Source organism: Cololabis saira, chromosome 17, assembly GCF_033807715.1.
Source record: "Cololabis saira isolate AMF1-May2022 chromosome 17, fColSai1.1, whole genome shotgun sequence".
In the NCBI taxonomy this organism is placed as follows: domain Eukaryota; kingdom Metazoa; phylum Chordata; class Actinopteri; order Beloniformes; family Belonidae; genus Cololabis; species Cololabis saira.
Window position 1 is genome coordinate 25104856 of NC_084603.1, and position 17345 is coordinate 25122200.

At 41.6% G+C, this 17345-nt stretch overlaps 1 protein-coding gene across 1 annotated transcript; it reads right to left on the reverse strand.

Moving 5' to 3' along the window:
- Window positions 1-647: 647 nt before the first annotated feature.
- Window positions 648-13514, reverse strand: ndnfl (neuron-derived neurotrophic factor, like). The gene is made up of 4 exons (XM_061745059.1): window positions 13483-13514; window positions 10713-10965; window positions 5814-5938; window positions 648-2763 (listed from the first exon to the last, which is right to left on the reverse strand). Exons 2-4 carry the CDS (start codon window positions 10889-10891, stop codon window positions 1313-1315), a joined length of 1755 nt encoding a protein of 584 aa, XP_061601043.1. The 5' UTR covers window positions 10892-10965; window positions 13483-13514; the 3' UTR covers window positions 648-1312.
- Window positions 13515-17345: the final 3831 nt, after the last annotated feature.

The window sequence follows — 17345 nt, forward strand, 5'->3', positions numbered from 1 at the left end:
ATAAAGTATTCATTAATTAATTAATTCATTCATTCATTCATAGGCTATATAATTGCCCTATAAAAAAAACAAACTGTCTATAATATTTTTACTGGCACACATACAATGAGAGATATATAAACATTCAATGTAACATCAAGTAATCTGCAATATTTTCCAAATTCAACTCTATCCCTGCTATTCATGTATTGAGTGGGTATTCATTAATAATTGCACTGCACAACCGCACTATTTCACCTAATTTAGCAAGAGTGAATTAAGTTGTTTTTAAATTCAATGTTATATATATCATTTTAATCTGTTTTTATGACATTTCTGCCGCTGACAATTGTAATATTTGTCTTGCTGTATTCCATATGGTGCTGTGAAAAAGAAATATATTATAAAGAAATTTCCAATGAGAATAAAAAAATCTACGTATCTATATTACCCATAACATGGATTATCATAATTATACAACCAAAATATTATAAGGTTCCTTGAGGGGCAATGCTTAATTTGTTTTACTGTTTATTACATTTATTTTTTCAAATAAGAGAAGAAGCACTGATTTCCACAGTGCTCATCTGTTATGGTAAGATGAAGATATCTAAAATTGCTTTGTTTGAAACACATTCATTGGCCATTGATTCAGTCAGTCAAGAACATACAGATACCCTTGTATTTATTGGTGATTTTGAAGCAGCACAAGAATACATCAAAGCATTGAAGCAAGTCACTAAGTATTTCTCACTGCTTCATGCGAAAGCAGAACACAAATATAAACACTGACTTTGAATTTAGCAACTTTAGACTGCATCCATCTAAGTCTATACAATATGCACCACTGGAGATGTGCACTCACCACCCTCCTGTCTCAGATGTTTTTCAATTATTTCCCCCATCTGCTTCTGTTGCATATTTGGCACAGTCTCTGTCATTGTGTCCGTACTGACTTTCACGTCATCACAAATCTTGCCTGTCCTTTGTACTCATACACAAAATAAGCACTCGGACAAATGCCACATCATTATCATGATCAACAATGAGAAACAAAATGACAAGCACACAAGAACTGTATTGTAAATGTTATGAACTTTTGCTGGTGTGCAGATCCTTCTCAAATGCCTTCCATTCGTTTGCACTGACAGTGCACGTGGAGTCTGAACGTAACCAGGGTTTTCTCCAAGAGAACATTTCCTTGTTAGGCTAACAGTCACTCCGCAACAATCAAATGGCTTTATAGTCTTGCTCTGTCTTTACAGCATGTCCATGGCTGATGTAGTTCCCCGAAAATGGGCCAGTTTAAAAACCTCCTCTAGGGGGCAGCAGTTCAGCATTCATTTCTGGTCTTCACCATCTTGCTGGCGTACTTGATAGGGATCCCCCAGCGTCTCATTAGATAGACATCAAACACATATGCCATCCCTGGCTCCAGGCCCCCTATCACGGCTGTAGTGACGGCCCGTCGAGGATTCAACTCTTGGAAATACTTGCAGAGAACCCGCTCGGTGTCAGAGCGGGACTCCGGCCCCAGACAGGGAGCAGTTAGAGCTGATGCTCTCCCAGACTCCACCTCACGGCTTCCAAGCTTCCTGCTGTATACACAGTACAGACTTCTTTCCTCTGTGCCCATCCAGGCCAGGGTAACACTGTTGCAGCCGCGCAACCGGTTGAAGGATTTTATCTGCAGCGTTGGAGGCAGTGAAGGAATCCCTCTGCGGTGGTAAGCTGATGAGATCTGCATTTTGACCGAAGACATCAAACTTCCTAGTAGAGCTTGGTCCTTAGGAGAAGGGAGCTGTTCAGTGGTGGTTCCACCTCGCTCCAAGTGGATGAGATAGGATGGACCTCCTTGGAGCCAAATGTGTACTAGATCTGCCCCCACACTCTGAGAGGTCAATACCTGCCCTTTACTAGACACGGTTACCTTGATCTTTTCACCTCCACCACAGCTCTGTAAGGTGAGGAGACCCCTCTGCTGCCAACCCTGAGGACGGAAACTAAAAAACTGCTCTGAGTTAGAGCCCCCGTCTTGGAAGGTCACCCACCTGAGCTCTCCTTCTTTAAGTGGGGTGATTGCAAGTCGAGCCTCCTCGTGTGTTCGCGCAAACGCCCCCTTGTACGCTGCGCTGGTCCCATTCAACTTGTCGATCACAAAAACGTTGATGTAATATGCGGTGTCAGGCAGAAGCTCAGAGACGGTGCAAACGCTCTCAGTCCCCTCACACACACACTGGAGATCAGCATACTCATCAGCAAGGGAGGAAGGTGGACTCTGAGCTTCAGGAAAGGCGTCCTTCTGCTGCCACCACCATTCCTTCAACATCGGCCAGACGGTCACTCTCCTGCTTCTCTCTGTCTTGTCTCGGTTCTGGTCTTTCTCTTTTCTCATGCTCTCTTGCGCAGCACAAAGGCTGGGGTAGTTCTGTTGAGCGTTGACGAGGACACAGTAACCATAATTGTCCTCTGCATGTGTGAAGCCGGTTACAGAGGTGCTGGGTGCCCAGCTGAGGGTGACGCTCGTCATGCCTACCCCCAAGGTGTGAATTTTCGAGTCAGAGGGAAGCAGAGGGAAGATGCCTGAGGGCCCCAGACCTTCGTGGAGGTGCACCGTAGCTTTGGTGTTCTGCTGTCTGGAGCGCAGCCTCAGGATGTAGATGGAAGCTCGGGGATGGGAGGGACCACTGTAGGTGTCCACTGTATTACCAGTGAAGCTGTGTATTTTCTCCTCGGTGCCAGGACCTCTCCACCACACCTCTGGCATGCTCTTTTTGGTGCTCCCTGAGGGGAGAGAAAACAAAAAGACACAGAGACATTGAATTGATCAAAATTATTCTCCATTTGCCCACCGTCAACTGTAAGTAGTTTTAGCCCATTCAGTAGAGCCCTAAAAATATAACTGGCATGTTCCAGATGGCAGATACCTCATAAGAAGTGAACAAGCAGCTAATCTGTAGAACGAATGAGTTTGTAAAATGATAGTTGTCCTATTTTCTGACATATATGATGTTCTCCTATCACTCATCAATAGCCTACTTTGATATCAGTACATGTACATACGGTGTTGATATCGACGCATAGACAGTCATCAGGGAGCCTCATCTCGCATCACTGATGCCCTGCAGACAAATGCATCTCAAAGCTTCTGCATCTCAAAGCAAACCAGAAAATTCTCTCTCACATAATAACACGGACACTGGATCCAAACCTAGGTGTTGTAAGTAGTTCAGATTCAAGTTTTTATGGTACTACAGTGCCCTTTATGTTCTAAAGCAGGATGCCCGTACATTTTGGATTCAAACTTTCGGACTACAAATATTTCAATATTCATAGATGTTCATTACTTTAAGACATGTTTGAAAAGTGTTAGGTTTTTTTGGTGGGGGGTTTGTTTGTTTTTTTGTTAATAAGATGGGATCCACATGGTTAGTTTAGTGCTCTTGTCATCAAACAAGGTTACCAGGCAACCAGTGAAGGCTTTAGGAAGTCATCATGCTCAGAGAAGAACTAATTACCGCAAACAATAGATTAGAACAAGATACAATCTATTAATTAGCTTCACAGATGGTGGCATGCAAGGCTAGTTTTATAAAAAAAATGAAAATAAATAATGATAATGCAAGTTGTAAAATTGTTTTTGTCTGAAACGTTTAAAGGAAATGCTTAAAAGAAAGAGAGAGACAGAGGAAAAGCTTTTCATACTTGTTTTAGATAACAATCCTATAAGATAATATAATCCTTTATTGATTCCCAAAGGGGAAATTCAGGTGCAGCAGGAGTACAAGGCAAAAAAGAAGCAGGCATTAAAAAACAACATAGAAATCCAACTTCAAATGCAAGGATGTGATCACAAAATGGGAATGTTCAAAGAGTTCAAACTATTCCTCTATTCCTGGATTCATGCTTGTATTTCCTAAAAAAAAAAGTTTATATTTTAGTATGTTTATATCTCCAGCAGTTAAGGTTTACAGCTAGGAGATTCCCAGTTGAAACTACTACTTGGATCTTTCCATATGGAGTTTGTATGTTCTTCTGTTGCTGGCGTTTTTCCAGGTAATCTGGTTTCCTTTCACATCCCACTAATATGCACGTTAGGTTAAGTGGTTACTCTTAAGTTGTCCACAGGAGAGAGTGTGAGCATGCATGGCTGTTTGTCTTGTTTGTCTCTGGGTGGCCCAGAGAGTCAAGGATGTAGCCCACCTCTTTGCATAAGCTCCAGCCCTCATGTCATCCTGAATAGGATTGACGCGGGTACAAAGAATGAATGAGTGAAGGAATGAATAGCAGACTAAGAGAACAATGTACAGTAACACAACACGCCTCATAAGTCTGAAAACTACATGAGAAGACTCACAGTCAGGGTCAGAGTCTACCTCAGAAATATTCCCGTAAGAGATCGGGTAGACCCTAAAACCACCTCAAAGCGACACAGAAACAACTGACCACACGCTCATTTATGCCTGTGGTCAATTTGGAATCACCCGTCATCCAAGCATCAGGGGGAAGCTGATGTACCTGGAGAAAACCCACACAATCACGGGGAGAACATGCAAACTCTGCTCAGGAAGGCATCGGCTGAGACTCAAACTCATGCTGAAAACTTAAAGTGGCAGTGCTAAACACGATATAACTTGGTTGCCATGGGGAAAAAACAATAATAAAACAACTTTGCACTTAATAAATAAACACCCATGAAATGTCAACTGCCACTTTACAAATGATTACCAGTGTTTTCATATTGAAGAACAAAACTCTCGAATTGAATGACCCATCTGGTGAATAAACAACACACGCGATTACTACTTATTGACATTTATACTCAGACATGACTTGTTTAGTCAGTGTTCATGTTTCACGGAGCTTAAAATTCACTCCTCAAATGAGACCAAATGTTACAGAATCAAAGTGAATAATTCAAGCTGGCGATGGGGACCAGTGAGCTCACAGTCTGAATGATTCATGTGCCATTTTATAACTTCACAATTATCACTTTCAACATGTAGAGAGGCTCATTAAGGTAATCCAGAAAAATGGTGAAGGAATACGTCATGAAACCCACTTCCTTTTTCTACAAATCTTTGCCTGATATACTTTAGAATCTGATTACTGTGGTTTACGTTTATTGCTACGTTGAATGTAGCGGCGTGTATACTGCACGGTTGCGCACTGTAGCATTTTGATCCCGAGAGTTCATTTAATGAGTTACGGATTGTTGCAATATTGCAGAGCTCAGTTTTATTTTCTTTCTGCTTCACCATTTGAACTGAGAGTTGGGGGGCCCTTTTCAGTGTGTTTTATGAGACTTTAAAATCCAACACCTCCGAGAAAGAGTTATGGCTGCAACCAGATACTATCACACATACTCACTCCTCTGCCCTTCTGAGAAATTACTTTATCTACGCTTTCAGCTTGAAAAAACAGGTATAATGTGCTGGTAAGGAGATATCTGGAGACAAAGTATGGAGACAATTTCTTTTCAAAGCACGGGTATATTCACACTATTAACGTCTCATTTTTTGATCTATAAATAAGATCAGGAGTAAACTATAGCTTTGACCTCTATGATGAAAGTTGAAAAATACAAAACAAACAATTAAATACCCAATAAGTCTTACTTCCAATATCTTTCCATAACTGTCATGATCATTAATGCAAATCCTGTATAAAACATGTTCCTAAAGTCACCTTTTGTCTACAAAAGCACAGTGAAGTAAGATTAAAAACCCTTTGCCTTTCACTAAAGGGTCCTAATAGACATAAAGATCGCCTCAGCTTAGCCAGATGTAATGAGGATTTTCTGGGTGCGCCTTGTAGCGTCACCGTTAACTCACACTGCAAGCTTTTGAAGGGTTTGTCCTTCAGGGTTCGAGCGGCCAAGCTCCATTCGATGGGGAGATCACAGGGGCTGACAGTCACCGACATCGCCGAGGCCTTCTTCTTCAACGTGAAGTACAACCTGTGTGAAAACGCCATAGATAACCACAAGATTTAGTTTGATTCTTCACAGGGAATGTCAAAGAGATAACATCCTGTTTCCATCCAGCTGGTAAATGGAAACGGGATATCTTCCAGTGCACCCTCTATCTGACATTCTTTCATTTTGTTGGATGGCTTTTAGATAAGGTGGAAGGGTTTCTTTCCAGAAATCACATGATAAAACTGCAGTTTTGAGCAGATGTCCACCTGCTTGCTGAAACCATCTAGGAGTACTGGTATGCATTAAACAGTACGACTGTTCATGGTGGATCACATCACATCACTACTATTCTTCTGTCCTTGGCAGTTGCCGTTATCGCATAGCTATTAAACAAAAATGGCCCGTAAAATTTTCGTCACAGTTAATTACCCCTCAAAATAATGATCTAATTTAATAGGTATTTCTTCATAGATATTTACAGATACATCCAAAACAAAAGCAATTTTTCATGATCCTGTGCAGATGGTGCTTGTTTCCAAACAGATGTGCGACACAATCATTTTCAAGGGCACTTTGTATTTAACAGAGTGATTAATTTCCAAATCAGTGTTTTCTCTCCGTTATTTACTGTGTGGTTCTGCATGACTGCAATCGTGGACAGACTGCAGCACACAGGGAGACTCAATTCTCAGTTCCCTCTCTTCAGAAAGAAAAGCACCAGCTCCGTTGCATATGATTCAGGCTGGTTGAGCTCCACTTCCACTTGTTCTCTCTGCAGGGGTCCTGGAAGCAGCCGCTGTCCCCTTAAAGGTGGATAACTGGTTATATGTGACCGAGGGTGGATGTACATATGTTAGGAGCATTTCTATATTGGTTTTCAATGAATATTAAAGGAAACATCTTTGCCTTTTAACTGTAAATGAATCATTTAGTGTGGATTTTAGTTGAATAATATCTTAGCTTTATGCATGAGAATTCTGGTAAATTGGTCCTGGGGGACGAGCCAGACTAAGAATGATTCAAGCAGGCGCTGAGGCAAAGGCTCCGGTATGGGAGGAGTTCGGAGAGGCCATACGGAATGACCTTCCATCGGTCGCTCAGGTGGAGGAAAGCAGTGCTTCACCAACACTTTGTATGGTGGGGGTGGGGATGCCGTTGACCTCGACCGGGGATGACATCAGGCTGTGGAAGGAACACTTTGAGGATCTTGTCAATCCAACCAACACGTCTTCCAGAGAGGAAGCTGAGTCTGTGGACTTTAAAGTGGGCTCGTGCATAAGTGGAGCTCCACTTATGCACGTTGCCAAAGTAGTTAAAAAGCACAGTGGCTCTGGAGGTTGATGAACTCCACCCTGAGGCCCCGTTTACACATAGCCGGGTATTTACAAAAACGGATATTTCCCCCTCTACATTTTGAAAAATTCCATTGTTTACACGAGATCGTTTTCAAAATCTCTTCGTTTACATGGATCCGCAAAATACGCTGTTAACGTCATGCCAGCCAATCAGAATCCTGGAAAAAACATCAACAAATGACACGTGTAACTTCCAGTTAAGGCTGATTTGTGGTTCTGCGTTACACCAACGCAGAGCCTACGGCGTAGGGTACGCGGCGACGCACACCGTACGGCGCGCATCGCCGCGTAACCTACGCCGTAGGCTCTGCGTCGATTTAACGCGGGACCATAATTCAGGCTTTACTTCCAAGACGGAACGAGAGTCTTTCGTTTGGAGTGACAGAGAAGTGGAGTTACTTTTAAGTGTGACTTTAGAATATAAAACAGGTAAAATACAAGAAAATATTGACGTGGCCAAACAAATTGTAAACACAGGTCGCACAAATGATGCTGGTGACATTTCTGTTGCATAATGTGACGTTCTGAAGCCTAAATCTCCGTTTTCCTCCGTTTAGACGCAAACGTAAAAACTGAGTTTTTGAAAATCTCCATTTTGGCCGGAGTTTTCAGAAATTATCGTTTTTGGTGACTTTGAGCTCCGTTTTCGTGTAAACGAACGGCCAAAACGCATGAAAACGCCTCCGTTTTTGCTCCGTGTAAACGGGGCCTGAGTTTCTCAAAGCTTTAGATGTTGTGGGGCCGTCTTAGCTGCCACGTCTGTGCAACATCGCATGGATGTTGGGAGCAGTGCCTCTGGATTGGCAGATTAGGGTAGTTTAGTTCACGTTTCCCGTGAGAGTTTGACTCCATCAAGATTGTCTTTTGTCATAGATTCTGTTAATTACTTTTATGAACAGACTTTCAAGGCTCAGCCAAGGAGCAGAGGGGGTCTGGGCTGTTGACCGCAGGATTACATTTCTGCTTTTTGTGGATGATTTGGTTCTGTTGGCTTCATCGGGTTGTGGTCTTCTGGTCTCACTGGAGCGATTCACAGCCAAGTGTGAAGCAGCAGGGATTACCATCAGCACTTTCAAATCAGAGACTATGGTTCGCAGTCAGAAAAAGGGGGGAATTTCCTCTTCTGGTTTGGGATGAGGTGCTGCCTCAAGTCGAGGAGTTCAAGTACCTTGGGGTCTTACTCATGAGTGAGGGATAAATAGAGCGGGACATCAGCAGGTGCATCGGGGCAGCATCTACAATAATGCAGACTGTATCTTTGTGTTGTGTTGAAAGGAGAAAAATGCAAGCCTCTCTGTTTGCTCGTTGATTTACCTTACAACCCTCACCTATGTTCGTTGGTAGCGAACCAAAGAATTGTGGATTCAAGCAGTTGAAATGAGTTTCCTTTCTCAGGTGGCTGCTCCTCCACATTGAGAGGAGCCAGTTTACGTAACTTGGACATCCAGGGAAGGTGCCTCCTGGAAGCCTCCCTGGGGAGGTGTTTTGGACATATCCTACAGACTCAGCACATGTTGGAGGGATTATATCTCTCATATCCACAACCCAATTCTTTGCAGACAGCAAGCACTATAGCCCCTCTGATCCCTCAGTCGGGACTGCACGAGTCATCAATAGCTGATATAAAGACATGTACAAGGATCATATGGGAAATGAAGCAACATTCAGAAATCTCACTTTTAACTTCACTGTATAAAAAAGGGTAAGAACTTTACTGTATCAACTTTTTTGGAATGTTCTGCGGACCTGAAATACAAAAAATTACATATTTTAGCAAATAAAGTGAAACTGATGTGAAAAAGATAAACTATTTTGGGTAAATTTCCTTTTTTTCAGAATCACCAGGGTGGAGGGATTGTATGTATTAGTGGATTTTATTGTCAAATTGCATTCTTCATGCTCATATTAAAATCTCTTTCTTGCCTTGTTTTTGTTAAACATTATTGAAATGGCCTTTGTGCTGCACATGATTTTCTGTTTCAGATTTTACCAATTCTTTTTTTGGCAAGTAGTTGTGCTCTTGTGTGTATTTGTGAACTGGATTATGTGGACTTTTAATCACTACAGGGTGAAAAGTACATTTCAGAGAACTATTCTGCTCCATAAACCATGTTGATTAGGAACGTTCTGGCTTTGAAAACTTAAGACAAAACTATTGTAGTATTGTTCACTGAAAACAATTTTAGCAACTCTCTTCCTCATTTGTTTACTCAAATGCCTTCAGACATACATTTTAGGGAACTATTTATAAAACAGAAATGAGAGAGGTTCCAAATAGGTCTTGTTGGTTTGGCCTGAAATACAGGAGGAGACAACCCTAAGGACCTCCATCCACTGTGGCGTACCTTTTACTCATTTCTTGTCCAAGGAAAGGAGTGCACCTGTCAGTCAGGTATAGTGATATTACCATGGTTTGAATAAAAAGTGTCCAAATCTTGGAACTGCTGAGATCTCCTACATCCAAATACATAGGAATGGACACGTGCTGTAAGTACTGCTGATTTCAGAACATGTAGATTATCTGCTTGTTTTTTAATAACAGTTCAGTTTTTTACTTTGATGGGTATAAAATAAATGGGTGTCTCCAAGTGTTATTTTAGTCAAAGTGGAGCCCAGCATTTTCTATTTTTCGAAATATTTGTAACAAACATCAAACAGATGTAGCTAATGGGGTAGACTTCCCTAATGCTTATACATTAACTGGGCAATTTGCACATTGAGCACTTTTTCTTTTTTTTTTAAAGTATTTTCCACCGGTGGGTTTGCTTTTTCCAGAGGAAAAGGAAAGAAAAAAAAGTCTTTGAGGATATCATAAAAGCAAAGAGAGGCTAAAAGCATTGAAAGTTCTGAATCATGCTTATGTTAACTACTACATAGAAATACTACACACCCGTGTTCACAGCTGCTGGTTTTTAGGGGGGCAAAGTTTTGGCCTCACCCCTTTCTTCAGCAGGGTGTTCCTCTGTTGAAGTTGGTGAAACAGCTTTGTGCTGCCTACATCTGAGTTACAGTGAATGTTACATGATGTAAAGTAGAGTGGAGGAAAATAGAAAGCTGTTGGATACGTCAGAGCTTTGTTTGTAATGTCTTGATGCCAATCTGAGTAGTTCATTGACCAGCTAATATTTGCATGTGTGGTCCATCTGGGACATATACAGGCAAAGGTTGTGCTAAGGTACATGGACGTTGGTATCTTATCTGGACCCATCTTGGGCCATACATGGAGGTAAACCCAGTTCACTTAGGGTCAATATGGAACCAGCATCCATTTGTATCTTACTTATGGTGACTGGGTGAATAACATATATTCACTCAGGCTACCTTGAGTTGTGCCAGAGTTTTAATATATGTTATATATGTTCTCAAAGACATAAAAACGTTGTTTCATAATATGTCCCTATTTAATGTTTCATCAGCCCCAAATATGAAGCCCACAACAATACTTCTCTATTTGTTACCTGCGAGTTTTTCCTTTGGGGAGCGTTACAGAGGTGATCTTTCCCTCTGGTAACCATGTAGTCGGGCGAAGCGGCACCTCGTTCTCAGGAGCCAGAGCTGAATTCCCCTGGGGCCACGAGGAGCCACAAACCAATGTCAAAGCTGCACCGAGACACCAGGAAAGTGACAAGAGCACCATTGTGGATTCTCGCTTTCTTTGTCTATTGCTCTTTGAATTTCTTAAGTTCTTATGTGGTAGAAGTCTCCCGGTCTCTGAAAAGGGAGAAGTGAAAAGTTCAGCAGCAGCAATCAAAACCCATCAGTGAAACACACACACACACACACACAGGCAGGCACACTCATAGGAAAGCGTTCAAACACATTTAGTTAAACTTCTACTGTACCATTCGCACAGACACCAAAGAGCTGTACTGGCTGATGAATCACTGAAATGACGAAACATCCTGTCCTATTCAGACAGAATTATTCATGCTGGGGATAAGAAATTGCCTTGATATATTACTGTGGGATGTGTGTGTAGTACCGCTTGACGCTCACTGTAAAAAAAAAAAAAATCACCCATCGCACCACTTTTCAAAGTGTGAAGTGGGCTGCTAATATGGCTCTGAAGTCGACGCCTTTATATCTCCATTTCTATTTTTAGGTGGAGGGTTCAAATGGGTCTATTCTCCAAATATCCTTCTAAATGTGCATACGCAGAAAGGGGTGCATCGCTGATGTGGCAAGAAGTAGACAAACACCTAGATATGCTTCGAATTCAGTCAGTCAGCAGAGAATAACGTAATGCCAAACACAAGGAGTTTGTATCAGACTTTTCTGTCGCTTTGTTTTCTTGTTGTCTTTTTTTACACAGTCTATTAGAGTTCTAGTGTCTTTTATAATGCATGTATCTGTATGTGGGCATGCTATTGTGTGTGTGTTGTTTTGGATCAGAGACTGTGGATAATTACAGGTCTCATTGTTCTTCTTTGTCCCCAGAGTGAACGCATTTGTTCAAAGACGCACAGTCTTCACAAACACACTCCCTGCCTTCACCTAACAAGGTGTATTATGTCAGCGTGGCACCCTATAGCTCAGATAACAATCACGGTGGAACCAGGGAGGCAGCTACAGAAGGTACATCTGAGACTTTTGGGCCCTGGGACGCTCTGAGATCCAAACTCACAAACTGTCGCACAGCTACAAAGTCACAGAGGCACGCCTGCTCATTATCCTCGCACAGAAACAGAGAGGAGTGAACGACCCATAAAGCTTTAACTGGAAGACATGCGGCGGGAGAAAAACAGATTGAGACGGGTGGGAGGAGAGGAAAGGGGGGAAGCGAATGGAGGAAGGGTTGTGGAAATGGAGAGTAAGAAGAGGAGGATGTTGGAGTAATTAGAGGGAAGAAGATGGAGAGACATAAAGCGAAGAAAGTGACACTGAGGCTGGAGAAAGGGGGGAAAAACATCATTGCAATGCAAAAAGCTTGCAGTGAATCTGCTTCTGAGTTGCTGCCAGACATATGAAGCTGTTTGCTGTTTACTTTAGCCCTTCTGCCAAATGTCCAGTTCGCCACACATTACCAGACGGCTCGACAACCTCACAGCCCTTCTCACACACTCCCCCTCATGCAATCTTGATAAAGATGAAGATACAAAAAAGCTTGGAAGGCTTGTTTCTTCAAAACGCACCAGCTGATGAAATATGCATACGGTTCCTCAGCAAATTATGGCCAATTGAATTTTCATAAGGCGAAAAGGCTTGGTCTTATACATAGAGGGGGCTTTGTGAACTTAACTGGTGCCCTCTATTAATAAATACCCTCTACTTTAAACACCGGGGCTCCTGACTTTGATGGTCCCACACACTCGCTGCTCAGGTTTTTATTGTCTTTCTATTATGTTTCTCCCGGACTGGATAGTGTTTAGGTTTTAATTAACTCGAGCTCTGGTCTGCTTGCTCTTTTCTTTGCCCTTCTTTTTATGTCTGCTTTTCACTTCATTTGGCCCCCTTATTTGGAAGTTGATGCAGGCTCGGTTTCAGAGGGACAGGTTGAGTGCCGTGTGATATCTGTCCGCACATTGTAGTAGCTATCTCCTATCTCCCTCGGCTCTGGCAGGACCATCTGCCTTCTGTTATCTGTGGGCAGGGACAGATTAAATGGCATGGGGTGGTCTCTGCAGAATTCATTGCTTCACCCCCCCCCACTTACCCAAAAAAAACAAAAAAACTAAAATGGGCACAGAACTGGCCTGTGATTCATGGGGGGGTGGACAAAATGATGGTGGGGTGACATGCAATGACTGTGGAACTTGATAGGATTTCACGGTTGATTTTCTACCTCGCTGCATGTACATTTGAATATATTAACCCTTTTCCTAATTCCTTACTTTTCACTGTCCCTTTGTGTCTGCCTGCCTCCTTTCCCTCTCATGTGCATTGGTCTTTTAGACTTTCTTTTAAACAGTCATGAACATTTCTTGATATATTTATACTGCCTGCTCATTTTCTTCCATCACACTTTGCAAACCCACTTTTAAATTGCAACGACAACAGAAGTCATGTAATCAGAGAGAAAAGACAAGTGAACACAAGCTTTGGATACCTGGAAGTGTAAAGCTAACCAGGTAAATATATCTATATATATGCATCTCACACAAATCCCCCCCCCCAACTGATTCAAACAAACAACTTGCTGACTTACTCAACCAGTGGAAATCTGAGACACTGATGCACAAAGACACACTTGCTCTGCAAGGACAACATGCATGCATGCATCCCCCTTACCTTCTCAGTGCACGCTCTCCCTCTGCGTTGCAGGGAGTGAGTGATGGGATCAAATGAGAGACGGAGAAAGGATGGAAGAGGAGGAGGAGGAAAGGGGGGACGAGAGCTGGCTGCGAGGAGAGGAGGAGCGACAGCACGTAGTTGTCCAGTACTCCACTGGCTCTGCCTCCTGTGAGATACTGCTCAATCAAGGAGGAGCCTTTCCAAGCTCAGGTGTCCCTTCGGGGTTGTCCCACCTCCCGTTTAACCTGGTGTGGTGCACGGATCCCCAGACACTCTACACTCTCTTTTGTGCCTAACACGTGGAGGTGTGTCTGACTAAAGGCTGTATGAAAGTCACACGGTCAGTGAAACCTGTATTCTGTCTTCTCTTCTCGTGTTCCCTCTGTAACTCTTTCCCCTCCCTGCTGTTATGTTCACTTGTTTCCACCTCCTCCTAGTAGGGAACAGAGCTCACTTGCAATTCAAATGGGTTCATGTGTGACTGTGTGCGTTTGTGCATCTGTGAGTGCAATCTGAGAGTGAAGGAGCGAGTGGGTGAGTGTGAGGGGGCTGACGGTGAGGTTGCTGAATGGGGGAGGTGATGAAAAGACAGGGAGAGAATGTGATGTCAGGAGCAGCGATGGGGAAAGGATAGGTGATGTAAAAGTTGTTTATCCACAGTACATCAATCTTTGGCTGTCCTGATAACATCTGTATTTGGAGATGATTTAGAGCGCGAGTAGAGGTTATAATGTCTTTGTGCCCTTATCGTTTATTCAGTCAGGTGCTTGGTCTGACTAAATAAACGCAAACAAAAAGAAGGGTCTATCAGCCTTCCAATATAAACGCAAATATTTACCATACAGAAGGTGAAAGTTTCAGTTTATTGTAAGGAATTTTATTTTTCCCTTTTCTCCCCCCTTGTCTCCACAGAACAAAGATATTTAGTTGTTTTTTATTTTATATTATTTTATTATTTAAGATGTAGATGCATCTGTGTTGTTTTACTCTCTTGTTTTAGTGTAAAACCTACTTTTCAGTCCAGTACATTACCAGATGTTTTGTTATTTTCTTTTTTAAACTGGTGGTGCAGTTTGGAGATACAACTTAATCAATAATGATAGAGTGTCCTGTCCCAGATGCAGCGAAGCAGGCCCAGACCATGACACTACCACCACCCCATTTAACTAATGAGAAGAGTTAGTTTTTAAATTAAGGATTACAGTGTTTATTTCTTCTCAGTCAGTATAAAAAGGACTACTTTGGTTTAATTTTTTCCACCACATGTTTTTCATTGTTTCTGTTTTCTTACATGATATTTCACAAACATCAGATAGGAAACAATGTAGGTGTGTCATTGTTGTTCAGTATTTTGCTGATAGTTGACTTCTGAACATCATGACAAGTCCCTGTCCTCCTAGATAGCGATAACAGCAACTCAAGAAGAATATAAGGCTTTCAATACGTCCTAATGAAGGTCAGACAGACTGAAACGTTGATCAAAAGTCTCTCCTTTTCAGGACTCAGGATTCATGAACGTTAGCATTTTGTCAGTTTTCGAGGCCTATGATTACTTTGAATTTAGTCTGGTTTCCTTTTCTTCACCAAATACTAAATGTTATTCTCTTGAATCTTGAATCTACTGCAGTTTGTGTAGTTGATCACTCTTCGGAGGGTAACAAGTATAAACTTTCTTAACTGTTTTTTATAGTATAAGAATAAAAAGTAAATGATAGCCAATACATAGTTATAATGCTATATGAATAACATTTATATAGTGCTTTTCTTGTCATGTTGACCAAAGAACACTGACAAAAGAGAATTGTTAACCAGCTTAACTGCTTTACAATTCTCTTTTTTTAACGGGTCGTACAAGCAACATCGCCGTCCTTTGAATATATGCATGTATTATACTCACAGAATCACACACCAACGAATGCTTCAAAGCCAAGGTGGAGTTCAATCTTTTATCCACTCTAATTTAATAAGTCGGGTAAGCTTTATTTGGTTGGAAATTTTTGTTAAGCACAACTACAGGATGACGACTAATCATTTTGTAGTGTTTTTTTGCACACCTCAGAGAGCTAGCTCTTAGTTGTAATGTATTAGTTCCTGCACACACAGAGTTTCCAAGCTAGTTTTACTTTTGTTAAGTAAACAGATCTTAGTTAAGTCACAACAAAGGTATGTGCACTTCTAGGGTGCAGAAAGTAGCGCTCATCCTGACTTGTTTGGTAGACCCAAGACGCAAAGCAGTTGCCTGTTAAGTTAAATAACAAAAATTATTGATGGAAAATTGGTCAGTACACTGAATGTCTCACTGAACTTCCCGATCTATGTCTCAAAATGTCAAAACTCTGATCCCAGGTCATAAGACTATACAGAATATAAGATCATAGTCATCATAGTCAGGATTTGTAAGCGCACATAACTGTTTTCCTTTTACAAACACTGCTTCTTGATGACACGTGAATCAGACCAAGTATTCACATGGCGATGTCCAACCATTTGTTGTCAATAAATATATAAGCATCTGCTCATTTTTTAAACACGTTTGCGAATGTATTTAATTAATTTGAAAAACTGAGGCAAAAACATTCCAAACTATGCCAGCCATCACCCATGTCTTATACAATATGTTTATAGGGGGTGTCATTTTTGTTAAATCTGGCAGGTTTAGTTGCTTTGTCATGAAAATTCCTCAATGCAATTCCACAGAGCTGATAATATTGTCCAAAAACGATAACAAAAGACACACAACCAACATCAAAAACAAAGGTAAGATCTTTAAGCAATATTGAAAAACTACAAGACATGTTCATAAACCTGTACTAAACCTCTTATCTGTGAAAAAATGTTTAATACAGGTTTCATTGTTTAGTCAATATGAATTCACAAACAATAAAATCTTTTTGAAAGAAGTCCCAATGCCAGTTTTGCCCCCGGGATGCATATGTATCCTACAATGTTTATGAGCAAGAAATTCATATAAGCCTTAATATACAACCTGGTATCAGTCTTCTTGAAGTTGAGGGGATCGTTGCATGTAGGGCATTATTCCCACAAGATAAGGTTTCCTACATTAAGTTGGGTTTCAGAATAAATCCTCCGTTTCATGAAGTTGAAATTAAAAAACTCGCAGCCCTGAAATTTGCCTTGAGCACAATGTAACGAACTGGAAACCTACCTGACATATGAAGTCTGTAAACAGGGCAGCCATACTGAATGCTTCTTCTCCTCAAACCTACAGGTCAAGTGCAGATCTCAGAGGACTGGAGGGATTAAGATCAGTGGCTCTCCAGTCCCAACCCAACTCTCTCATCTCCACACAGGGCTGGGCCTCTGTACCCTGCTCTCTCTCCTGAGCTCTTTAATCAATATCATCAGTAAAGTAGAAAGCGCAGAGGGCTAACTCCCCCTTTCCCATTTTGCGATGGGCCCTTTTCTCCCTCTTTCACTTTGCACTTCAGTACAGGGCTATTGAGGTCGCTCTGAATGGGACCCTCTCCACCCAGAGGGAATATTGTCTGACCACAGACTAGAATCTGAGAGACCCCTTTTTTCTCATCCTCTTTCTACTATTTCTGCCTGCACCATCACTTCAAAGAATAATTAAAAAGTGCAGCGTATGAGCACTATGAATAAATGTATCATTTCAGTGGCCACAACTGTTCTTCTTTTTCTTCTTTTTGAGGGAGATGACTATTTTTGCCCCACTTTGCAGTCTCAAAGAAGTTTTAAAGTTGGCCGGTCTGGCAGAGCATGATATAGTGGCTTCTTTTGAAGCCTGGTTGGTGATTAACCACGGAGAGATGACTACACATTTAAAACTTTGCGCATGAGCTGTGTCCTCACAATTTCTTTTTTTTTATAGTATTTGG

Coding starts and splice junctions, on each gene's coding strand:
- ndnfl (XM_061745059.1), bottom strand. CDS start 10,891: ATGGTGCTCTTGTCACTTTCCTGGTGTCTCGGTGCAGCTTTGACATTG. Junction 5,939..10,712: donor CCCAAAGGAAAAACTCGCAG/GTAACAAATAGA, acceptor GTTTTCACACAG/GTTGTACTTCACGTTGAAGA. Junction 2,764..5,813: donor ACCCTTCAAAAGCTTGCAGT/GTGAGTTAACGG, acceptor CTCTCCCCTCAG/GGAGCACCAAAAAGAGCATG.